Source organism: Rousettus aegyptiacus, unplaced genomic scaffold, assembly GCF_014176215.1.
Source record: "Rousettus aegyptiacus isolate mRouAeg1 unplaced genomic scaffold, mRouAeg1.p scaffold_m13_p_13, whole genome shotgun sequence".
NCBI classification, from domain to species: domain Eukaryota; kingdom Metazoa; phylum Chordata; class Mammalia; order Chiroptera; family Pteropodidae; genus Rousettus; species Rousettus aegyptiacus.
In genome coordinates, this window is record NW_023416288.1 from 49,372,338 (window position 1) to 49,397,176 (window position 24,839).

Here is a 24,839-nt window from a genome sequence, read left to right on the forward strand (position 1 = left end):
GGAGAAGGGGAAACCAGGCCACACACACAGTCTGGTTTATTGGCTCATCGTCCACGCACACCAGGTATGTACACAAACATAAATATTCCAATGTACACATTTACACGGGACGCACAGATCGCCCCTCGTCTCTCAGCGGCGCCCCCGCCCTGGGCCCCCGCGGGCTCCGCCTCAGGACGAGGGTTCGCAGGGGGCCGGCACTAGAGGGCAGGAGTCCAGAGGAGGGAGAGGTCCTGCTCCCCTCTCCTCACAGGCACCTCCAAAGGGTCCTGTCCCTTCTCCACGGCACCCCGGGACAGGAGGCGAGACGCCACGCGCTCGGCCGCGGTCCGGCCCCTCCACCGACTCGCTCTCCTCTGACGCCCTCCTCTCCTTGCCTTCTGCCTGTCCCGGCTTCTCAGTCCGCTTCCCCCAGCGCCTTTCGGGAGGAGGGTCCCCAGGCTACGGAGTCCGTCTGGCCCCTCTGCCCGGGCCTCACAGGAGGCTAGGGCTTCGGTGCAGCTCAGCAGAGGCGCTGCTGCCGTTGGCGGGCTCTCTGTTGGGCGTGGGGGCTAAGCCGCAGCCCTCGCCGGGGCAGCCGTGCTGGATCAAGATGTCTGCGCACTCCTGGCTGCCGGCCCGGCGGGCATAGGCCAGGGGGGTCAGGCCCCGGGCGTCCCGGCTCCTCACGTCCACCCCATACTGCAGAAGAAAGCACATGCTCACAGTCGGCATGACAGGGCCGGAGGGGCGGGTTCTCGGGGGGAGAGAGGAGGTGGCGTCCGAAGGGCGGGGGTGGAAAGGGCGTCGGCGCGGAGGGAGCCGCGACTCACCCAGATGAGCAGCTGCGTGAAGACCACGTTGGCCATGGCGCTGGACAGGTGCAGGGCCGTCCGCCCGTCCCCGTCCCCGTAGGTCTCGTTCACCTCCTCCTTGGAGCCGTGCGCCAGGAGCATGACCAGCAGCCGCAGGTCGTCCTCCACCACGGCCCGCAGCAGCTGCTGCCCCAGCGGCACGTCCGAGCTGGGCAGCGGGGCCAGGAAGAGCTTCTGCTCGTACTTGGCCCGTATCCAGCGCTCCTTCTCCTCCCTGCAACCACAGGGCCATGAGGGCACGAGCCAGGGCGGGTCCGGGAGGGTGCTCGGGAAGTGACGTAAACACCCCGAAGGGGAACGAGGGAGGAACAGAGTCAGAGCCGAGAGCAGCCTCAGGAGCCGAGGGCTCACAGAGGGGCAGCGGGCGACGGGAAGGGTGAGGAATGGGCCGAGGATCGTGGGGGCCGGGAGGCCCCCGGGGCGGCAGGGATGCGGGCCGAGGGCGGCCGGCTCCATGCAGGGCTCCTGGGGCAGCTTATCTGGCCCTGCTGGACAAAGCGGCTGGGAGCCTGCACCGGGGCCCTCGACCACCTATCTCCGGGCCATTCTCCCCATCTCGGAGCGCGAGCTCGGGCCTTCGCACCACCGAGCAGATAGGGCCCCGCGCATGCGCCGCCTCCTAGCCCCCTGACCTGCTGATAACGCCTGAGAAAGGGCCTGTTGTTGTGAGGCGCCTGAGTGACAGGCAGAGAGGGGGAGGGGAACCCCAAGAGGCCAACTGCCAAGCAGAGCGACGGCCGGTTTTAACCCTTCCCGCACTGTGGCGGCCACTCGGCCCGTCCCCGTCTTGCCCACGCAGGAGCACTGCTGTCCCCTCCCCGCCTGGCCCGCCTCGAGGTCCCATGCACGCATTCACCTGCAGGCGTCCGGGCCCGGCTTCGCGTAGCCGTCCAGGGCCCCCTCCCAGACACTGTTGGCCAGAGCATTGCCCATCGCTGTCATGACGGCTAGCAGCTCGGGCGGCCAGTCATCGAGGTCCAGGGAACGGACCCGGGACAGGTGAGCCCCCAGGTGGCGGTGGGTCCCCGAACACTCGATGCACATGAGGGCGCCCAGGTTCAGGCTGGCCCAGTCCGGATCTAGGCGAGGAGAAGCGCGATGAAGCCTCGCGCTGGGCCTTCCCTGCCGCCGCCAACCCCGGCCCCGCTGGCCGCGCCCCGGCACTCACTGGGGGCGTCGCAGTCGATGCAGAAGCTGTTGCCGCGGACGGTGCGGACGGCCTGCACGGCCAGCGCCGGGTTCTGGTTCCCCAGTCGCGTCTGCCACGGCGGGGCGGGAGAGACGGGGCAGCCGGTCAGCCGCGAGGCCGCCCCCGGCCCCCATCCCGCCCCGCCCCGGCTCGGGCCTCCACGCCCACCTTGTCCTTGGCGCTGCGGCAGCCCTGCAGGCTGGCGAGGATCTGGGCCTGCACGCTCTGCACCCACAGCTCCCGCTCCTCCGCTGTCGAGGCCTCGAAGTGCCACGTCTGGCCGGTGAGGGACACCACCACGAACTCGAATGACTCCTCCGCCTCTGTGGGGGACGGCAGTGTTCGCCGGCATCGCGGGGGGGGGTGGGGGGCGCCTTGTGGGAGCGCAGGCCCAGACACGCCACTGCCACGCCTCCGCCCGCCCCCGCCGTCCTGGCCCCGCCCCGCTCGCCAACCCCTCCTAACCACCTGCGGAGCCTGCGCGGAAGAGATGGGGGTGCGCGGCTCAGGCGTCGCTGGCACTGCCAGGGACGGGTCTGGGAATCGGGGAGGGGCGCTCCCTGGGGAGCGGAGAGCTGCGTTTCTGGAGGATGCGACGGGGTGCTCGGAGGCAGTGCTGGGAGGGGGTGGGGGAAGGCGGGCGCGGGCACCATCCGTACATGTCAGCTGCAGCCGCCTCATTTTGCAGCTCATTAAACCCAATATTCCTGACGGCGTCAGCGTGGGGCTCCTGGGAGCCGCGCCCCTCCCCCACTGCCCTGGCACAGGCAGGCAGGAAGGGCGAGTGGATGGGGAGAGGAAAGGTCCTCTCCCCGAACTAGGGAGTGTCGGCAGACGGGCCCCTGAGGACATCTGCGGTGACGAGCCATGTGGGCTGGACTGTGGCCCCGAGCAGTGTGGCCAAGCTGTGCTCCCCCAGGTCCCCAGCAGACGGCCACGTGAACCCCATTCCCAATGGTCACCGCCCCACAGGTGAACGGCTCCTAACGAGCAGTGTGCACGGTCGTGCAGGCTGGAGTGACAGCTCAGGTACCTGTGGGAGGCCCAAGGCGGAGCCAGAGGCAAAGGCCTGGGCCACACGCTGCGCCCAGGGCAGCCTCTCGCCTCTGGCGCGGACGCCCCCTCTGAGGGGACCCTACCGGAGCTGCCTTCCTGGGAGGAGAAAGCAGGCCCCTTCCTTTCCCCAGGCTCCACCGTCCCACCTCACCTTGCTTCCAACTCAGCCCTTGAAGTACATCGTCTCCGTGACTACGGGCTTAGTTCCCTGGGACAGGTGGACCCCAAGCCAAGAACACTAAGCACCACCCTATCACAGGTTGGCTGGGAAAGGCGGCCCTTTCCCACAGAGGTGGCCTCTGCCCACCTGCCCACACCCCTGACCCTGACAATCAGAGCAGACGTGAGAAACTAGGCATCAACGAACCACTATCTGGGACCAGAGACCCCAACCACTGAGCGGAGGGACATTCTGAAGAAACTTCAGAGGTAACCACACAAGCATCGCTACGATGGATGAAGGGCCGTGCACGAGGGCCTAGCGAAAACGAGGAGCCGGCATCCCGCAGCCTGCAGATGACTGAGGGGCTCGGCCGTCGGCACACATGTATCACGCACCAGGCACGTGCCCAGCACTCGTTAAACTCCATGGGTGATACAAGAGACACAGAAAACAGGTGTCGCGTCTCCCCGAGGCTCAGCGGAGTAGCCTTTACCTTCTGCAGTAAGAGCAGCTCGTTCTAACAGGAAGGGGGCGAGTCGGGAGGACGCGTCCCTGAGATACCAGGTCTGGGTTGCATAACGAAGCTGTGCAACTACTTTTACTGGGAATTATTAGAAAGTGCTTAATCTACTACAGAAAAAAAAGTGTTGCTGCTGGGGCACTAACCCCAGGCCCCACTGCCCACCGCCTGGGCCCCGGCTTCCCTCTGGTCCCCCTAACCTTCGGCAGCACTGCTGGGGCCATCTGGTCGGGGGGTCCCGGTGCTCTTTTTCCTCCGGTGCTTCTTCCGGTTGGAGTGGGGAGATGGGGGAGGCTCCAGCTTGGGGCTGGAACTGAGCACCTCAGCCGGGCCACTGGCTGGGGAGGGGGAGAGGTGGAGAAGTGTGGGCGGAGGGGAGGGCGGGGGGGGGGGCTGCACCCTGAAGTCGGCTGGGCCACCTGGGAGAGCCAGCCTTACACCCTCTGTCCCCGGGAGCGGCCGACCCGGCCGGTGGAGGAGAGGTGAGGGGCAGAGGGTGCAGGAGTCGGGCAGAGCAGGGTGCAGGCGAGGAGGAGACGTTGGCTCTGCAGCCTGGAGGGGTGGAAGGCGGCCCGGGGAACTCGCAGGGAGCTGAAGCCCCAGCAGCTCCGCACCAAATTTATCCTCAATCACACTCCCCGCTCCTCACAATTAATAGCAGAATTAGAAACAATCAGGGAGCTGCCTAATTACTGTCAATTAGAGCGCACTAATCAAGCTCCCGTCTCCCACACCCCGCCCGGCGCTCACCACTAAATGTCAAACTTCATTAGAGGCAGACACGCGCCCTCCCTCCCTGCCTTCCACCTTCCAGACGCAACAGAGGGGCCGCACCGAGGCCGGCCCGGCCCTGGCTACCCTTCCCAGGCCCTGCACACTCGCTGTCCCCGGGGGGCCTGGACTTGGGTCAGGAGCCGGGGCAGATTCCCCGTGCTGGGAGGGCCCAGTGCCCGGTGCCATCCTGCGGTCAGAGCTCTGGCGGGGGGAGGCGGGGGCGGGGGGCGCGGACAGCCAGGGGACAGGGCTGTCTAGGGGTGGGGTGGGCCAGGAACGACCGTGAAAGGTCTTTGGGAGGCAAACTGGGCACCCCGGGTCCCGTGCCTCAGGCCTGGCGCTCCTGGGACCCTGGGGGTCTCCTCGTCTTACACCCTCACTTAGGAAGAGGGCAGAGCTGCCCCCATTCCCCTTTTAGCCTCAGGACCACTGACGGGATCTGGGCCAGAGGGCCGGAGGGTCGGAGGGTCGGGAGGACGGAGGTGGTGTGGGCGTGTGTGGAGGTGCTTGGCTAAGGACACAGAAGGAGGAAACTAGAGGGAAGGGTTGAGATGCAAGCGAGGTACAAAGACGGACAAAGGGGTGAGGAAATGGAGACGAGCCACGGAGAGGGGGTGGCGCGGGAGAGGGAAGGTAGAGCTCTCGGCCTCTGGGACAGGTGGGCCTCAGCCTGTCCCTGGTGGCAGGCAGGAACACCCCCTTTCCGACTACCCCGTGGGTCCCGTGTGCAGGGGACCCTCCCCCGCCCCTGCAGGCAAGGTGCCGCCCCCAGCACGTGGTTCGAGCCCCCCCAGCCTCCGACCTCCCCCCCTCGGCCGGCTCCCCTGCCCCCCCGCGGCGAGGCTGATGAGCTGGCTGCGCGGGGGGCTGATGGGGATGTCGGAGCAGCCACCAGCGCCGCCTGGGGACAGCGGTGGGCGGCGGGGCGGGCAAGACGCCGCAGAGGGAGGGTCTTTGGCGTCAGCCAGGGCCTGGGCGAGTGAGCCGAGGGGTCGGGGTCGGTGGGCGGGGAGGCTGAGCGCCTCTGCTCCTTCCCCAGGGGGGTCCACTGGGCCCCTCCCCCGGGCCTGGGCCCCATGCCGCCACAGCTCCTCAGCGCAAATGCTGCAGGGCTGCCGGCCTCTGTCCCTTCCTGGGGTCCTGCATACCTGGGGACAGGGCAGAGGCCTCACTCCACTGGTCGGCGCTGGAGACGGAGCAGGAGCGCTGGCCGGCCCAGGCTGGGTTGCCGGCCGCGTGGGGGGCACCTGGGGAGGGGGGAAGGGTCAGACTGCGGGGGAGGCTGGGATGGGGTGTGCAAAGGCTTTCCTGAAAACAGGGCCGTGGGTGGAGCTTGAGAAATCACGATAGGAGGCTGCCCAGAAATGAGGGGGCGCCGGCCCGTGGCCTGGGGGCCGGGGCCAGGCCGGCTGGAGGACCCGGGGCCGCGCGCTCGCGCCTCAGGAGGCGGCCGGTCCCACCGCACGCCCCTCCTCTCCACGAGTGGCCGTGTGTGGGGGGGAGTCGTGCTGACAGCCCCCCCCCACAGCAGTGCCCCGCCTCCAGCTGGGGTCCTCAGACCCCTGCCCCCCTGGTCGGAGGCCTGTACCCCGTTTCTAGTCCACATATGCCACTTGCTCTGCCTCGGCTCTGCTGCCATTCTGACGAGAAATAAGTGTATCAAATTCAAGTAATTATGTCTAATTAGTATTAGTAATTATCCTGTTGGGCTGGAGAAAATTAATCTTTCGTTTCCCATCAGGAAAGAACGGCGGAGCCGAGGGGAACCGAAGGCTCCAGGAGTGCCCAGGCCGGGCAGCAGGGCCGCGGGCACCCCTGAACCCTCCCACCCTCCTGCCTCCACCCAGGCACCGAGTCACTTGTGGGGACATCGCGGGACCGGCCACGGGGCCGCCCTCTCACCTTAGTCCCGCCAAGACGGTGGGGGAGTGGGGGGCGGAGGCCAGAAGGCAGTGGCCGTGGGGGGGGCGGGGGAGGGCTGGGCCAGGTGTCAGAGGGTAGTAAGGAGGCAGAGACGGCCCGCGCGCCGGACAGAGCCGGACAGACCAAGCAGCACGCAAGGCCTCAAACGAGCCCTGCAGACACGCGGGTTCGGTTTTCGGAAGCCTCGAGATGGGAAGCTCCGAGCTGAAGTCCCCAGAAGGTAAAGGAACAGGCCGGACACCCCTAATGCTGCGGGGACAGCGTGACAGGGAAAGGCGGGGGAGGGCAGCGCGTCTCTCGCGTGTGCGTCGTAACACCCAAGGCAGGACCGGGCGCACAGTAGGTGCTCCTCGACATGCGTGCGGCGGCGAGCCTGCAGCCAGTCCGCACTGACCCAGCCGCCCCGAGGCCACGCGCTGACGCCGCCGCCTCACGATGCTGCCCCCTTCCCGCGCCGACCCCACCTTTCCGGGGGTCAGGAAGCCTTCCAGGGGAGCAAGTCGGCCCCCGGCCTCGCGAACGCCTCGCCGCTCCCCAACTCCTGCTTCCAGATCGCACGCCCCCTCGTCCCCGCCGACCCGAGATCACAGCCCCGACTTCCTCCCCGGGCCCCCCAGCCCAAACCCCGAGGGAGGAAAAGTGCTCTCCCTTTTCTTTGTTAATTCTCCCCTCATTACGCCTGCAATCCCACAATCAGTGTGCACTGTAATTGTCGAATTTGATGCTAATGATTAATGAATTAAACATGGAGCCATCAATTAGTCCTCGGAGGATAATTCTGCATAAAGCAGCGGATAATGTAATTACAGTAACAAAGATAATGAGATGTTAACATCGCCCGGTGAGCAAGAGACATGTGTGAGTGTGCGAGGTCGGCGTCAGCGTGTGCGGAGGCGCCCGGGCCTCGGGAAACGCCCGTCCATGTGTCGCGGGGATGGCGGCGAGCGTCTGCTCCCCGGCGGAGGCTGCGAGGGCCCGGGGACGTGGCCGGACGCGTCTCAGCGACCCTCCCTCTGGGGTCCGAGCCCAGCTTTCCCCGCAGGGCACTCACGAGTCCTCCTCCTCCTCCAGTACGAGGTGGGGAACCCCCGCCAGGCGAGAGGCCGCCACGTGCTGTCTGTGAGCAGCTCCGGGGAGCCCTCGGGGCCCTGGCGGTCCCCAGCCCCCTCCGCTGCATGGCAGCACTGTCCCAGAGCACCGGGGCCTGCACGCGGCCCCCGCCTTCGCCATGGAGCCGGGCCGCTCCCCAGCGCACCCCCCAGGAGGCCGTGGGCACCCCTCCCTGACAGGTGGCAGTCTTTCTTGCCTTGGCTCCCTTCCCTTGGTCCACGGAGCTCTCCCTCAGGTCTTCCTCCTGAGCCCAGGGCGGCACAGGGGACGGACACAGCTTTCCGAGGCGGGCGCACCTAGGTTTCAACCCCAGCTCGACCCCTCACTGCGGGGTTTCGCAGACAAGTTAGACACCTCTCGGCCCTCGGTCCTCACCCACACAACGGGGCGACGATCTCGGCCCCGCAGAGCTGGGGAACGGGCTCTGACGAGCGCACGCCTCCTGCCCAGGCCACTCTGGGGGGGTCAATGTCCCCCGCCACCCGCCTCTCCCAGGGCCTCCGGCCCCACGCACGCCCCAGGGCCTCCGCCGAGGGCCTGGGCCCCCTCCTCAAACAGGAGCACACGCAAGAGGCCGTCGCCGCCCGCCTTCCCCAGCCCCGCGCTTCTCCGCACAGGTCTGTGCCGTGCATGCCAGGGCCTCGGCGCCCCAGACCTGCCCCCTGAAGGTCCGCAGCAGCTTCGGACCGCTGTGGCCAGGGGAGGCGGCGCTGTGTCTCCACGCCCTCCGGGGACACAGCTGTGCTGCTGAGAGCCAGCCCCCGGGGCAGGGACGCAGTGGCAGCCCCCGGGGGAGGGGCGGACAGCAGGGCCCTGGGCAGCCGTTTCTGGGCCAGAGAAAAACGCAATCCAATCACTGAGGACGACGTCAGGGTCCTGAGGTCTCGGGAACAAGGGTCCAGAAGCCAAGGGGGATGGGCACGGAGGGACAGCCTCCGAAGAGGCCCCGGTGGGCGGCCAGAGCCGGGGCCAGGAGGGAGCACAGCGCCTGTCACTCGAACCCACAGTCCCACCCGCGAGGTAAGAAGTGGCCGAAGAAGAGCTGCCCGTCTCAAGCTCACTCTCTCGGGCTCCAGCCCCTCTTCCCAGACGCCGGGCACAGGGCCGTGTCGGCGAGGCCTCCAGCGTCCCCCTAAACTCAGTCCTCTCTGAGCAGAGACCCCACTGCTCACTGCAGACTGCGGGCGCCTGCCAGGGGGACCCCAGGCAGCTCTGCCCGCTTCCGGCCCCGCCCCTTCCCACATGGCAAGCTGGGCAGAGAGGCTGGCCACGCACGACAAGGGTCCTATGCCCACGGTCACCTTCCCCGGCTCCAGGCAGGCGGGCCCAGGACCACCGAGGCTCTCTGCCCGGTTCTGCTCTCCGAACCCCGTGCCGGGCTGGCCTCTGGCTCCGCCAGGGTGCCCCTGGCACGCGGGTCTGCAGCCCTGAGGACCACCCGGGCCCGGCAGCGAAGCCTGGTCCCTCCCGCCTCCCTGGGCCCCGGGGCAGCGCTCCCCACTCTTCCAAAGAGGCGGTGCCCTCCACGTGCCCCCCGCCGCGGCAGCCAGCTCACCTGCGCCCCCACCCAGCTGCGTGTTACTCCGCTCCAGGGCCAGCCCGTTGGCCCGGGGGCTGGTGCCCGGGGCTGCGGCGGGCGTGGCCCGGGGCAGGCGCTTGCCCGGCACCTTCACCGTCGTCCGTAGCAGGTCGATCTCCTTGCCGTGGACGTTCTGCATGTAATCCTGAGGACAGACAGGCTCGTTAGGACAGGTCGCTCCCGGGCAGCGCCTGTTTCTGGCACTGGCCCTGTCCCCGCTACACTGCCTGGGGTGGCATGTGGGGGGCAAGCGCAGGTTTACAGAGCAGGACTGCGAGGCCCAGGGAATCTCCCCGAGTCTGGGTCATGCCTGGACCCACAGGCTGTCACACGTGGCTCCAGGGGCCCAGGAGGGGGCAGAGTCAGAGGAGAGAGAAAAGTCTGGGGCCGGGAGCTGAGGCTCGGCCTCCTTTGGGGAAGATGGCTCAGGAGGCAACGCGAAGGCGCCCAAGTACTGGACCAGGATGGAATTCAGGGAGAGAGGGCCCATGTGGCCGAGGAGAGGAACTGACGGACTCCCCGGGCTGCGGACGACTGGGCTCCCCGGGCTCTGGGCGGCTGCACGGAGCTCCACGGCCCTGTCCTCAGAAGCTCCCACCGCCACGTGGGGCATCGAGTGTTCACAGCCTAGAAGAGCCTCCGGGCCTTAGAACAGCGCCTGGCAGTGTCTGCCGGGCAGGCAGGTACAGGGGCACCCCCGATTCTTCTTGCAATCCTTAGGGATTACGAGACAGGCCCCGGCTTCGCAGACACCAGGGCGTATCTGCTCTCTCACAGTGACAGTGACCACGATCACCGGCCCACGCCCTGCCCATCCGGGTGCCCGGTGGTCCCTGCACTGAAGTTGTATCTAGGTCACGTGTTACCTCAGTCTCTATGCCGCCCAGAAGCGAGGAGTCACTATGCTCACTCTCCAGGTGGACAAACCGAGGCATACAGAGGTCACGGTCATCCAGCCTGGCTTTTTGGATTCACAAGGCTGCGCACTGCAAGGTGACTTCCTCCCACCCGCTGCTGTCAGTACCCGCAGGGCCTGGGCACCCCGCTGCACCCCGCCCTGCCCCGCCTGGGAGTCCCCGAGGGCAGAAGACAGTGGGGACGCTCTGCACGGAATCCCACTGACTAGACTCCCTGGGCCACTGACGTCCAGAGAGCATCCCCGAGTGGCATGGCGTGGTCTCAGATGCAGACTCCGTGTCCTCGGAGGCTTCCCACCTTACCCACTTTGGGGCGTCAGGCTTCTTGTCACCCAGCCAGAGGAGGAGCAGCCCCCAAAGAGTGTGCCCAAGGAGGACACCCCTTCCCTGCAGCCCGGGCTGCGTCCAGGGGCTCCTGCCACCATCCAGTCCTGCGAGGGGCGGCACTGGGTGCCGGGCCACAGGCACACGCTGCTGTGAGGGTGTCTGCTTCGCAGCCAGAACCGCAGGCCAGGGTCACCGGGACCAGAGCACGCCGTCTCCGGCCCCGGGAACACCCGTACCCTGCCGAGCCCTGCCAGCCGGTCCGCAGCCCTGACTGAGCCTCACCGCGGTGGCCGGGAAGGAAAGAGACCCAGCGGCCCGTTTCCTGTTCCCCCGGTGCCCACTGTCCCTCCTCCAGCAAACTGAGCCGGTGGCCCTCTGGTCCTGCGTTCAGACCAGCATCACCACCTCGGCCCTCCCGACTCCAAGCCCCAACGTCCCGCTGACTCGGCATCTGCGCATACTTGCCCCCAATCCCTGCACATACCCACCCTGGGTCCCCGCACACATTTGTCCTGGGTCCCTGCGCATACCCACCCCAGGTCCCCGCACACATTTGTCCTGGGTCCCTGCGCATACCTACCCCAGGTCCCCGCACACATTTGTCCTGGGTCCCTGTGCATACTCATCCTGGGTCCCTTGCATACCCACCCTGGGTCCCTGCACACACTTGTCCTGGGTCCCTGCGCATACCCACCCCAGGTCCCCGCACACACTTGTCCTGGGTCCCTGCGCATACTCGTCCTGGGCCCCTTGCATACCCACCCTGGGTCCCTGCACACACTTGTCCTGGGTCTCTGTGCATACCCATCCCAGGTCCCTGTACACACTTGCCCTGGGTCCCTATGCATACCCATCCTGGGTCCCTGCATACTTGTCCCGGGTCCTGCATACAACCCCATCTTGGATCGCCTGCTTCAGACAACTGTCAACAGCTGGCTGGGCCAGAGCCACAGATGCTGCCCCTCTCCTGGGGGAGGAGCTTAGGCTGCTCTAGTTCACAAGGAGGTCACGGCGGCTGCGACAGTGCTGGGATGCCCAGGCTGGGACGTGGCGGGGGAGGCTGACCCGACGCCAGCAATGAGAGCCGCGCGGAGGAGCTCCGCTCGGGGTCAGGAGGCCAGACGCCGACGGAAGGGGCGAGGACCAGCCCCGTCGGCGTCTCCGGCCACGCGGACAGGCGCTCTCCGCTTGGTGCCCTGGGCCACGCCGGCTCCAGGGCCGCGCCGAGAGGAGGAGCCCGGCCCCGAGGAGAGGGACCGGGAGCTCGAGGAGCAGCAGCGGGGCCCGGAGCGCCAGGCGCAGGGCGGCAGCGTTTCCCTCCGTCAGCAGAACGGGGAGCTCGGCGCTGGCGGTGGCTGCTCAGGAGAGCGGTCACCACGGCTGCCTTTATTACCCACCATCAAACAGCAATTTCTTCCCCAGCCTCCTCGCTAATTACCCAGCCAGCGTTCTCATCTCGTTTTATTACTGGAATTAACAACGAGTTCAGAGCGTGGAAAGCTATTAAGATGTGTGATTAAGCCACATTCAATTAGTTTCTACAAACAATTTAATTGATGTTGCAGATAGAATTAACAGAAGGTGATTGTGTGAATGGCTCCGCTGGCTGCAAAATGGGGGAGGCTGTGGCGGGCTCTCTTGGGCCAGGCGAGGAGCGGTGCGAGGCCTGCCCGCCGGCCCTTCCCTGCAGCCCGAGCGGCCGCCACGTGCAGGTGAGTCACCGGCCCTGCTGCCCTCGGGTCTCAGACAAGAGTGGTCCCCGGAAGGGGCTGGGCTGAGAGCTCGGTGCGTGCCGCTGGGGCCCCCCAGGGTCCTCCCTCTGCGGGGCGCCCCCCCAGGGCGGCTCACGAGGAGGCCGGACACTTGCTCACCGCTGGCCGCCAGGCTTGCTCCGGTCAGAAAACGTGGCCAAGGGGAGACGGAGGCTGGAAGCCGGAGGCGCGAGTGCGGCAGCCGACCAGGGAGGGGAACCGAGGAGCCCCGGGCGCAAACGCGGGTGCCCTCGGCTCGGCCTCGGCTCGGCCTCCGCGCGCGTCACCACGCGGCAGCTCTGAACGGCACTCGCGTCTTCTGAGCGAGGAGGGACGCGCCTACAGGGCGTGAGCGCCGTCCGCAGGTGCCGCCTCCCCCTGGCACCCGTGCGGGGCGAGGACATGCGTCGTGACCCTGGAGCCAAAGGGCGGCTGGTGCAGAGCTGACAGACTGGGAGCCTGGGCTCTCGGAGTTGCTCACTGAAGCTCGTCGCAGCGTCCCGGCCCGGCTGGGGCCTGGCACGCTGTCCAGCAGAACCGCCTGCCTCTGAGGCTCACCTTGCGAGGCCAGGAGCCTCCGCCACCGTGATCCTGTCCCAGGCCCTCGGACACACTAAGCTACACACGGTCCGACAAGCATGGAGCTGGAGGGGCCCCGGGAGCTCCGACGCCCGGCCTGGCCCACCTCCCGACGCGACAGGAAGTCTGGGCAACGCCTGCCCCAATGCTAACTCTCCAGAGCCTTTCCCGGCCAGCCCCGAGGGGAGGCACTCTTGGACCATGCAGAAACATCTGGATAATGCTTAAGAGTCAAAGTCGTGGGCCCAAGGCTCAGCTCCGACACTGGCTGGGTGACTTTGACAATCCCACGAAGCCTGCGCCCCGGCTCCGCAGTCTGGAAAGTGGTGGAAAAGCAGCTCTCCCCTGTCTGCACCCACCCTCCCTGCACCCAAGCCGACACCGCACCCTGCCGGACCCGCTGCCGCCACTCCCCTCGCCCTGGGGCCTGGGGACCAGCGAGGGCAGCAGAAAGCAGAAGAACGGATAAGAAAGGCGAGGGGCGAAGGCCCCCCACACACCCACACACAGGTGGGGGAACCTGGATGCTCCAGACAGGGCCGTGCCCAGCCCCGCCGGCCAGACGGCGCCTCGGCAGAGGGCACCCACGTCCTGCCGGCGGTGGGGACAACCTGCTGGGCACGGCGGCCCCTCGGCCCCTCTCCGCCGGGAACGACTGCGGTTCTGCCGTCTCAAGCACGGACACCCCGCAGGCTGACCCTCGACTTCCTAAGGAACCGACGTCACCGCCTGACCTAGCAACCCTGCTGCCCCTCACGGTGGGGCAGGACCTGGTCTGAGTGTGAGGCAGCGGCAGGAGCAGGGACGAGATGGCACCGAGGAGCCTTTGTACTAAACATCCGATGTCACCCAGGGGTGACCCCTCCTCCCTCCGCACCCCCACACCCTGTGGAGTAAGGGAGGCTGGAGCGGACTCTAACCAGCGCTGTCCCCTGGGCCCGGGGTGGGGGCCGATGCCCGAGGAACAGCCACGGGCCAGGCTGGGTCTGGCGGGACCAGGGAGGGACCGCGGCCCGCTCTCGCCAGGGCTGTCCACGCAACGTCCTCAGGACGCGGTTTCGGCCAGCACCGCGGACCGCACGCCCCCGGCTGAGCCTCCCTGAGGCCCGGTGCGGACTCGCAGGCAGGCGAGGGACCCTCTGAGGCAGGCCCTGGGCCTCTGGACCGGGGGGTGGGGCCGGCCCGCGTGCCGTGCTCGAGGGGCTTCGCAGGAGAACTCATTAGCCCCGCAGTGGGGTGGTGACAGAGATGGATTCTCGTGACAGCTGTGTGCCGGAGCCACGCGGTGAGGGGCGGGTGAGGAAGGAAGGGTAGGGGAGCCGCTCTGCAGTCACTGCCACCCCCCGCCCCGGCCACGGGCCACACACCTTCCCGACCTCTCCACACACGGGCCACGCCCCCCCACTCTCCTCCTCCCAAGGTGGCCCGCACGAGGCCCCGCCGTCCTCTACGGCCTAGCCTGACTGCCCTCTTGCTCTCCATCGTCCCAGGCCCAGGGGTCCCCCACCGGTGTGGCTCCCTGAAGACAACTAGCTAGCAACGTAGGCACCCCGACTTCAGCCATTCTGTGCAAACGGGCCCAAATCAGCTCTTAACCCAACTAGAACGTAAGCTGCAGCCACCGCTCACAGCGGCCGAGCCGAGCTGGCCACCCCCGGGGACTTTCCTCAGACGGGCTCAGCCCACAGCTCGGAGCCACAGCGTATGCGTTGGGCCCGGGCCCGCGGCCTTGAGGCTGGACAGTTCCCAAGCCACCCAAGCGAGGTCCTTTCTCAACTCAAAGGAGCGTCCATTTGAACTCACTAAGGTCCCGGAGCCAGGCCGCCCCACGCTGCCCCTGTCCCCCGGCCCCGGCCTCCCCCAGGGCCGGCCTCCCAGACTCACGTGCAGGCTGGGGTGGTAGGTGAGCAGCCCGTTGTCGCAGAGTGTCACATACTTCTTCTTCCACTCCTTGTTCAGGGACTTGCCACTCCGCTTGAGCAGGATGCCCTGAGGACAGAGACCAGATCAGAGACAGGAGCCAGCCCCCTGGCCACTTCTCCAGGAGGGGGTCTTCCCTCCACGGGCTGTGGAGCTATGTCGGTGACAGGAGGTGGGGTGCAGATGGCACCCCTGGTGGTCCCGCCCGGGCCTCGCCAGGGCCACGGAGACCTCAGGGAGGCCCTGGCCTTCTACCCCCTGTGCTGGCCCCAGAATAGGGCAGAAAATCCCCGAACCATGCCCAGAATGCCCGACTTCCCCAAGGCAGGCAGAAGGGGACAGCCGGCCATCGAGCCCAGCACCCGGATTTCCCGGAGCAGATGAGGCACCCCGCGTGTGGAGGGGTCGTGGAGGACGGTAAGAACTCATGAGAGCTGGGACTGCTGAGTTTCGTTCACTGACACAGCACTGTGACAATGCCCGGGACACAGCGCACAGCCAGGAAACGTCTTGTGGATGGGCTGAGAAGCCAGCCAAGACTGCGGGGCTGTCAGAGATGCTGAGCGTGGGGCCACACCCAGGCACGGCCTTCGCTGCCCGCCTCCGAGGACAACCTCCGAAGACACCCTCACCTGCCTCTGGTCTCCACCTGCAACAAGTCCGCACGAGCCTGAGTGGGGACGGGAGCCGGCACGGGGAGAGGACAAGGCCGGCCACGAACGCATACCGGTGGCAGAGTCCCCAGGACTAGCGTTGCCCCGCGGGGCCCTCCTCCCAAACTCAGGGGAGCCGAGAAGAGGCCATGCTCCCCCAGAGACAGCCACACAGAGCCACCAACTGGGGCCAAGCAGGGACCAGTCAGGGTCAGCGCTGGCTGGGGGAGCAGGAAAGCACCCTGAGTCCATCCCAACTGGATAGAGAGGAGGAGCAGAGAGAAAGCTAGAGGCGGAGAGAGGAGGAGAAACGGCCCTGTGCCAGATGCGCCCTTAGGAAGGGAGGGCCCAGCCCTAAGACGAGCAGGAAAGTTAGGGCTGGGAGATTCAGGTGTGATGATCTTGCTGGGATGTGAAATCTAATAAACAGAATAAACGAACAAACAAAAGCAAACTCACAGACAAGAGAACTGAAGGTCACCGGCTGGGAGGGGGCTTGGAGGCCGGGTGAAAAAGGTGAAGGGACTGAGTACAAGCTGGCAGTCACAGCAACAGCCACGCGGCTGTGAAGCCGGGGCAGGGGGCAGGTGGCAGTCCCTCAGTGCTGGGTGGGGGTCAGATTTACTGGGGGATCACCGCGTAAAGTTACGTAAACAGTGAAACACCGTGCCGCACACTTGAAACCAATAAGATATTGAATGCGAACTATAACCGAAAAATAAATTTTGCAAGAGACTCGGTGTGAGAAAGTGGGCCGTTTCTCTGGCATCAGCCATGGTTCGGAGGCCCGAGGGTGGGGCTCGCCCCAATCCCATCTGACCCGCCCTGAGTTCTGCCCAAGCCACAGAGACAGCGCCCGGGCCCAGAGGGTGCTGCGCTAACAGCTGACCTGGGGTTTCCCGCCTGGTCTCCCCAGGAGGGCGAGGAGGAGGTTGGGGCCCTGCATTCCAGCCACCCCGGCCCCGTTTCAGGGCTAGTTCCCATCCTTGCTGGCCCTCCTTCCTCCCTCGCCCTGCCGCCCCGCGTGGGACTGGCGGTGGAGCGCAGGCCTTCTGAGGACACGTCCTGCTTCCTGGTCCCCGGCCAGCCTGGGAGACCCTCTGCTCACAGGGAGCTTCTGCAGACACCTGGTGTCACCCGGACGGTCACGGCAGGGTGGCTGGGGCACTCAGCCTGTGAAGGCCTGCTTCCTGGCATGGCAAACCTCATCCCCACCCCCTCTCGGGAAGTGCGGGCCCCCCTGAAGCTCCTGCCTCAGCCCCTCCTTTCCCAGGCCCGCCCCCCAGCATCCTCCGGAAGAGTCACCCCCGTCACCTTCCCTTCCGTAATGGTGCAGCCCTGGCTCCCACAAGGGAAAGAAGTCCCCACTCTGCTCCCGCCCTGCCACCAACCAACCCTCAATATCAAACGAGTCCCGCCGCTGCCTGAGCCTCAGTCTCCCCGGCAGACAGGGAGCACCGACTCACGCATGGAGGCGCTCCCTCCTCTGGGCAGGGGACCAGGAGTTACCAGGAGGGAGGCCCTTCCCTGCCCCAACTCCGTCCGCGGGGCCTCGCGGGGAGGCGGCGGCGTAATGAGCTCGTTAGCCGGCAGCCGGGCGTGGGAGCAGCGCCGGCTCGGCGTGGGAAGCGGGCGCAGCTGGCCGCGGGGCCTGCCGCCCACGCCCCGCCCCGCGCCCCCACCGGCCGCGCGCCCGGCCGCGCGCGAGCCCCGTCCCTGCGCCCGTCGCGCGTCCCACGGAGGGAGCAGGAGCTCCAGGGGTTCCCGCTCCCTCCCCGGCCGGCCGGCTGCGCACGGCGGAGCAGGAAGCAATCTGGGGCGGAATGGGAGCGGTGCGGAGGCGACGGCCCCCAGAGGACCCGTTCCCGCCGCCGCCTCCCTCCCAGCTCCGCCAGCCGGCTTAATTGCGGAGTCCGGATTGATTGGGAATGCAAATGGCAACTGAAATGCAATCTCCACTCCCAGCAGGAGCGGGGGGGAGGGGAAGGAAGGCGTCGGGAGAACGGGACACGAGGCGGGAAAGGGCTTGGGCCGGCCAAGGGCGCGGGGAAGTGGGGGCGGGGGGAGGCGGCAAGGCATGGCGGCCGGGCTGGGGGAAGCCCCCACCCGAGCGCCAGGCACGCCCCCAAACGCCTCGAGTGACGATCGGCTTCAGCGTCACACCGGCAGCGCTACCAGCGTCCGCCGGCAGGGCGGCCGGCCCCGGAGGGCTGTGCCCTGCTCCTAAGGGCAGTATCCATCCTACTAAGGGACCCCGCGGCGACCTTGACCCCACCCCCCAACCGGCAGGGACCAGAGCCCAGGTGCCAGTGCACGGGGCTTCCGTCCCCACCCCACAGCTTCTGCTCCCCCTGCATGTAGGGACTCAGGGATCACACATCAGCTGGCCGCCTCTACCGGTACAGGAAGGGGGCCTTGGGGCTCCGCTTATCTCACGGCGAGCGCCCCGGAAAAGACATTTATTGAAGGCGCACATACTCAGAGCACCTGTCCCCCAGACGGGGCGTGACGGTCCTCTGTGAGCACTTCCTCATCACCTGGGAAGAGCCCGCCCAGGAGGCGCTCGCTTTACAGTCCCAGAGACAGGCAGTCGCAGCTCGACAGGTTGGTGGGGGCGGATTCCGCACCCAGGGCCACCCTGCACGGGGAGGCGGCCGGCTGCCACCCCTCCACTCGGCCTTGCCCCTGGCGCCCCGTGCACGGACCCAGCAGAGCCCACCCTGCCAGAGTGCAGTGACGTCTCGGCAGAGGGCTGAAGCGGAAACGCAGGACGTGGAGCCACGCGGCATCCCCATCCTGCCCCCTGGGACCCCGACACATTCCCCAGGCCCTCACTGCGGGCTCGGAACCCTCAACCTCAACACGTGCATGCTGGTCACGCTGCCCGAGGGCCCCAGGAGCCCTGCTGGGAGGGCCGACCTGATCGGAGGGCCGGGCCGGGCGGAGCTCTGGTGCTCTGGCCACGCCAGTCTGCCCTTGGTCTACACCTGACTCCACGGCCCCAGTACACACGGCATCTCTAACCACCCGCTCCCAGAGGACTCTGCCAAGCCCAGCATCCCATGAGTACAGCAGACTGACCACTGGGACCACGGGGCCTCGTGGGCACCTAAGCCTGCAAGCTCTTGCCCGTGCTCTGGCCGGCCACCTCCTCGCTCTACCCCTGTCCGCCCTGCCCGGCACACGGCTATCTCTGCACAAGGGCTTCCTCTATCATTCAATGTTTTTCGTTCAATGTCTTCCAGCACGGGAACCCACAGACGAGCCCTGGGAAGATCCGAGCTTCTGGCAGCCCAGCCCCACGGGGCAGTGGCTCAGAAAGTTGGGGAGGGCCTAGGAGGAAGCACCTCCACCAAGTTCCTCCTTTACAGATACATGGAGGCTCAGATGGGCAAGACGGCCCCACTGAACCTAGGGAAAGGCCAACCCTCAGTCTGCCTTTCGAGACGTACACCTCGGAGTACTCTTTTGTGAACTGTCGTCTTCCTTGTCTTTTTTTTTTTTTTTTATCATTTATTATCACTTATGCCTACAGCGCCTGGTCTTCCTAGGTGGTCTCCCATCCAAGTACTAACCAGGCCCGACCCTGCTTAGCTTCCGAGATTGGACATCGGGCTTGTTCAGGGTGGCGTGGCCGTAGACCATGGACCGTGGCTCCACTGGGGCGTGAACCCAGGACCTTATGCGTGTAAAGCAGACATGCTAACTGCTACACTATGGAACCACGTCCACTGTCTTCCTTTTCTGAGAAAAGTGCTGGTAGGCCAGACTCAGCCCTCTGGCGGACACAGCAGGTCTCCCCCCTCCAGGTCGCCTAACTCCAGAACCAGCAGCAGGAGAGCCACTGAGGACGGCCGGCGGCTATCTGCTGCCCCCCGGTGGCGGTGAGGAGGAACAGGCAGAGAGCCCTGGGACCTGATGCTCAGGCCACAGGTCCAGGCTGCCTGAACCCATGGGCCACCTTTCCCAGAGGTCGGTCCGTCCTTGTTAGCAGAACCTCGGGCTTGGCAGGAGGGGTGCCCACCTCTTATACCACACCCCCTGTCACAAAGGCCTGGAAAAGAACCCTCCTCTAGTGTTTCCTGGGCCTCAGCTCCTCTCGGGGAGCAGAGGAAGGGAGGGAGTGCTGACCTGTTTAATGGGGATGGCCCGGCCACTCCCGATACTGTCCACCTTGCACTCAGCGGCCTTTTTGTCCCGGTCCAAGTCGGCACCCTTTCGAGACTGGAAGAGAAAAAAAAGAGGCAGGTTAGAGGGGCCCAGAGTGGGAGGGGGACAGCTGCCCGCCTGGAGCCCCGCCCTCCCGCCCTCCCTTGGCCTGGGCAGGCCCTAGTGGTGGGGCGGGGCCGGGGCGGCGGGGCCGGGAAGGAACTGAGACCACGCGTATTCCAACGGGTTTATTCTTACACACGGCACCATACAGAGCAGCACAGGTCACTGAGCGGGCCGCCCCTCACAAAAGAGCAAGGACACGGAATACCGAGGGCGCGAGAGGCGCGCAGCCCAGGGCGCTGGGGCGTAAGAGAAGGGGAGGGGCCAGGAGAGGGGGACAGTGGGCGGAGGGCTGGCCGGGAGCACAGGGCACGACGACCGACCGGGGAGAGCCAAGTCCAGAAGTGAGCGGGCAGTGGCCCGGCCGCGCACAGACACCACGCAGCACGCTGCGCCGGCCGCGTCGGCGCGGCCCGCGGGGCACAGTGGATGGAGAGAGAGAGGAGAGAGGCCAGAGAGGCCCTGCGCCCCTGCCAGGCTCCTGGGGCAGAGCGCGCCCCAAAGCGGGTCCTAGGAAACGGGGAGGCCAAGAGGGGGGAAGGCAAGCGGCGGTGCTGGCGTCCAGAGCTGAGCAGGAACGCGGAGTCCATGCAGGGAGGAGCGGAGGGGACGGGCGGGAAAGCGCCCCCCGGGAGCCGCTGGGCCGGGCCGGGCGCTCGGACGCCCCCGCCCCTCGGGGCCTCGTCGCGCTGGCCCGGCCTGGGCGTGGGGCCGGGCTGCCTTCTTCTCCATGCAGCGAGCCTGGCGCCGTGCGTCCAGCCGGGCCGGGTCCCCGGCAGCCCCCAGCCGCGGGCTCCAGCTTCCTAGCCTTCCCTGGGGGTGGGGGTTAGTTACAAAGGTTCCTGTGGGTCTCTGGAGTGGGGAGCACGGCGGCCGCTTCTCATCTGAGAGCAGTCCCAGGGCCCGGCCCGCCTCCGGCCCCGCACAGGGGGGAATGTCCAGAGGTGCTGAGTCACCACCTGGTCTTCTAATTTGGAAGGAGTTGGAAAGGCCTTTTTGTTGATGAAAAGTTGGAAACAGTGGCACATATCTGCAAATATCGAAAGAATAAAGATTTTGGCAAGTTATACTCAAGCCCCGCATAAGCTGGTCAGCGCTGGTGAGGGCAGAGACCCAGGCGCCTGGGCGGAGGCGGCAGCGGGTGAAGACGAGGAGGAGGAGGAGGAGGAGGAGGAGGAGGAGGAGGAGGAGGAGGAGAGGGGAGGGGCGGGGAGGGCGGCTGCACGTAGGTCTTCGCCCACACCCCTCCCGGTCTCCCAGGCTGCCGGGAGCCCAGGGCGCAGGGAGGCAGGAAGGGGACGCAGGGCTACAGTACAGAGAAAGCACAGCCGGAGGGGCAGGAAGACCGGCCGAGGCCGCCGCCTGCAGCTCCACCATCAGCGCCTGCCGGGGCCTCTCCTGGGCGCCAAGGCCTCTGCCCCTCTGGCCCGGGGGAGGGAGGTGGATGGACCGCTGTGGCCGGGTCCCAGATGGAGGCGCCGGTCAGGGGGAATGGGGTGCGGCCTGCCCCAGCCAGGCCAGGCCGGTGAGCCGGGAGGCCCCCAACCACCAGAGGACGCCCGGGAGCCCATAGGGGCACACCCCCACGACAGGAGCCGGGCCAAGAGGGGCAACAAAACACATCACGGGGGAGACTGGGGATCTCAACGGCCGTGTCTAGCAGCGGGGGTCACAGGGGCACCAGCCACAGAACAGGTGTGGCTCTGCTGGGGAGGACGCTGAGGGAGAGGGGGGTCCCAAGACGCACCCCTCGGGGGTCCGGAGGCCACCTCAAGGGCAATGGCGCAAATGAGGTCACCATGGAATTGATGGAAAGAAAAAATCAGGCCGCCACCGTGAAGACGGAGGGAATGGAGGGCCCGCGGGAGGGTGGCAGGCAGGGCCGTGCAGCAGGCAGCAGAGGGCGCGGGGCGGGAGCACGGGGGAGCCGCGGCAAGGCGGCTGACAGGGGAGGAGCCCCCCCCGGGGGGTGCGGGACCAGCAGGGGAGGAAGTGGGAGGTCAAGAATGGTGCTGAGGGAGCAGGTGACTGAGGCGGAGTGTCTGGGAGCAGGTGCCCCGGGCACGGATGGCGGTCACCGCAAACACAGACACCCGAGGGCTTGGCAGCGGCGGCAGCGGCAGCAGCAGGTGTAGACACAAGCAGGCAGCCCGAGGCCCTGTGAGTCTCAATGGGCGTGAACGGAAACAAGAAGCTTCGCGTCCAGGCAGGGTCAGGGCTGGGGAGTGCAAGGCGTGGCAGCGGCTGTCAGCGGAAAGAGGGTCGGTCAGCATGGACGGGGGAGGGGGAGCGGCAGGCACAGGATGGAGGCAGGCAGACCAGGCAGAAGTGTGCTGGGCAGGGCGGAGGCGAGGATGAACGGGCAAGGCCTGGGAGCACTGGCTCTGCTGGGCAGGGCTCCGGAGAGCCTGGCCGGGGCTTGGCCTGGTGGGCAGGACACAAGGCCAGACTGAGGGCCCGGCTCTGATGCTCAGAAAGAGAACCATGGAGTGGCTCGGAGGATAAGGCGATCTGAGATTCCACACGGCAGCTCACCTGTGTCTGACCCAAGATCCCGGAAAGGTCCAGCCAAGTCTCGGCTGGCGGGTGAGCATTTGGGGGTGGGCACTGTGTGTCAGGTGCTGTGTGCACAGACGGCAGGCTCGGGGCCGCCGAGAGCTCAGGGGCTGGGCCCCGACCAGTGGGAGGCACGTGGGCCCCCGGCGTGAGGTCTGCAGGGAGGGCGAGGGAGGACCGGCCCGTGAGGGTCGGGAGCGCGGCACAGGCTGGAGGCCCGGGGAAGACACCTGACGCTTTGCGAGACCAACCGCAGCCGCGGCAGAAAGCGCGGGACACTGGCTAAGGGCGGAGAGCGGACGGGGCCGCTCTGCCAGCTCGCCCTTCAGTGCGGCCTCCGCACAAGCACGGACTCCAAGATGCCGGAGGGGTGAGAGCGGACACCTCCAAAGATCCCTCAAGCTGGACGAGAAGGCCTACGGGGGCAGGAGGAAGGTGGGTGTACATGGCGGGCGGGTCTGTACAGGTGTGCTGAGGGCAGCCCGCTGTGGGCTCAGGAACCATCTGGAAGAGTCTGGGTGTGGATGAGGGAGCCAGGAAGGCCCTGCGGAGCTGCGCGTGTGTGTCCGTGCGGATGGAGAGACTGACTCCGTGGTCCCTGCCTGCCCCCTCCTAGCTGGGCCCTGCCTGTCGGGAGGAGGCCGCGGGCAGGCGGGAGGGGCGGAGCACGGGCACGTACCGTGAAGATGTTGGAACGCCGCTTGGACTGCTTGCGGATGGGTGTGGGGGTGGAGGAGGCAGCGATGGTCTCGATGCGCAGCTCCCGCTGGCTGATGCTGGGGGTGGAGGGGACTGAGGACGAGTAGTCGCTGAAGGCGCTGCTGCCGCCATTCGTGGCCTAAGGACAGAGAGGGCTGCTGAGGGCGGCTCTGGGGTGGGGGCCGGGGCAGGCGGCAGGCGGGGGCTGGGAAGCCCTGCGGCGTGGGGCGGGTGGCCTGGCCGGGGGCTCATGGGGCAGCTAAGGGGCCGCTAGCTCCAGACGGTACTGCGGTGAGAGGCGGCATGGCCTGGAGGCCAGCAGGACCCGGCGGTCACTGCACTAGGTCGCCGGCTGTGCCAAGCAGGGAGCTAAACCAGAGGCAGAGGCTGGACGTGCACTGTGGAGTCTTGGCTCACAGGTGCGTCTGGCACGAGGTAGCAGGTCACCCTGGAGGAACTCCCCGAGGTCAGTGGCCTACGTCGAGGACATGGGAGGATGCGTAGGGCTCAGGGGCCAGGGAAGATGAGGTTTGCTTGTAGGCAGTGTGTGTGACAGGGGAAGGGACCCCGGCGAGCCAAGGCCGAGAACAGCTCGGAGTGCTACCGGAGGAGGTGGCAGAGAAGAGAGCGAGCCGGGAAAGGAAGAAAAGACAGGAAGGATGACAGGATGGGGCAGAAAGTGCGCGGCAGCGTCCGCTCCAGGGCTCAGCAACGCACACAGGGCAAGGCCTGCGCCCTAACTGCCCGCACAGCGTCACTGCGTGGAGACTGTGTCCTGCCCCGGCAGCCCCTCGGCTCCCGGCCGGCACAGAAGCAGCAGAGGACGCGAATGCGCCCCAGGCCTGAGAGCCCCGCCCCGCGCAGGGCCCCCGTGCGGAGCTGAGCTGCATGGTCCCGTGTTCTGTAGGCTGAGGATGGGACAGCGAAGAAGAAAGACCTACGTTCCTCCTTCTCTCCACGTGGGGAAGACCGACTACCTTCTCAAGAGCTATCGGGAGAGTCTCTGAAAAAGCAACCAGCCCGTCTGGAATCGAACAGGCCGGGCGGGGCCGCAGAATGACAATGGCCCCTAGCGGGAGTGAAGCGGAGGCTCCCCGCTCGCGCCAGGGCGCCTGTGGTGGCCCGTGGAGTTCCGCAAAGCAGGGGACGGAGCAGGGCAGTGCCCCACGGAAGGACGCTCTGACGCGTACGCAAAGGGCCAAAAAATGCCAGGCAGTAGGCCAGGAAAGGGACAGGTGTCCAAGTGCTATCATTGGAGGGACGTGGCAGGACCTGGCTCAGGAGCACTCCCGATACCCCACAGGGCACGGAAGCCAGAGGTCCCTCTGGGGCAAGCTCTACCCTTCCAAGTGCAAACAGTGACAGAGGGCCGACAGGTAAGGGGGGCCAGCAACACTCCCCGGCTTTGTCAGGGGCCAGTCCCCAGCAGGCCGGCAAGAAGGCCCACGCCTCCCGGGTCAGCCTCCCGGTCGGCAGCTCCCGAAACAGCTCTGACAGCGCCGGCCGGAGCCGATGCTCGGCGGCCTTAGCGGAAGTGGCTGCAGAGCGAGCAGGGAGGGCACCCTAGCAGGAAGGCCGTCACCACGGGGGTGCAGAAGAGGCCGGTGCCAGCCGATCGGGCAGCACGGAACTCGAGCCAGTGCTCTCACACCGTCCGCGAGGCGCAGGGCGGGAGCCGGGACGCGGCGGGGACGCGCAGGCAGACAGACAGGATGGCAAGGCGGGGCCGCGGCGGGGCGGGCGCGGGGTGGGGGCGGCGGGGGGGCTGGCCGCACCTGGTTGATGTGCACGGCCGGGATGGAGGCGGCAGACACTGCGGAGTGGCTGGGGGAGTTGGGCAGTGACTTGCAGGGCCCGATGGCCAGCTGCTGCTTCTTCCGCAAGGCCACGACCTTCTGGGCCACTGCAGGGGACAGCAGAGTCAGTTACCCCTCTGGGGAGAAGGGAGAAGCCCGGCTGAGAGCCGCCCCCCAGAGCGCACAGCCCCACTGGCCGGC

The 24,839-nt window shown here is 67.1% G+C and overlaps 1 protein-coding gene and 1 pseudogene across 7 annotated transcripts in view; both read right to left on the reverse strand.

The window, feature by feature from the left end:
- Positions 1-11: 11 nt before the first annotated feature.
- The window catches only part of AGAP3 (ArfGAP with GTPase domain, ankyrin repeat and PH domain 3), a 49,428-nt gene continuing 24,600 nt past the window's right edge, over positions 12-24,839 (reverse strand). For 2 of the 7 annotated variants that reach the window (XM_036230662.1, XM_016163951.2), the window contains exons 7-9: positions 24,618-24,745; positions 22,823-22,981; positions 19,698-20,617 (exon numbers count right to left, since the gene is read on the reverse strand). In XM_036230662.1, coding sequence (XP_036086555.1) covers positions 20,555-20,617; positions 22,823-22,981; positions 24,618-24,745 — 350 coding nt within the window. In that variant the 3' untranslated portion in view covers positions 19,698-20,554. Of the gene's footprint in view, positions 682-812; positions 1,069-1,710; positions 1,934-2,022; positions 2,114-2,211; positions 2,367-3,982; positions 4,121-5,704; positions 5,804-9,144; positions 9,314-14,626; positions 14,732-19,446; positions 19,540-19,697; positions 20,618-22,822; positions 22,982-24,617; positions 24,746-24,839 lie in introns of those variants that run through there. The other 5 variants (XM_036230658.1, XM_036230660.1, XM_036230659.1 and 2 more) reach the window with 5 other exon arrangements.
- On the reverse strand, positions 18,842-18,957 carry LOC118610939 (annotated as a pseudogene).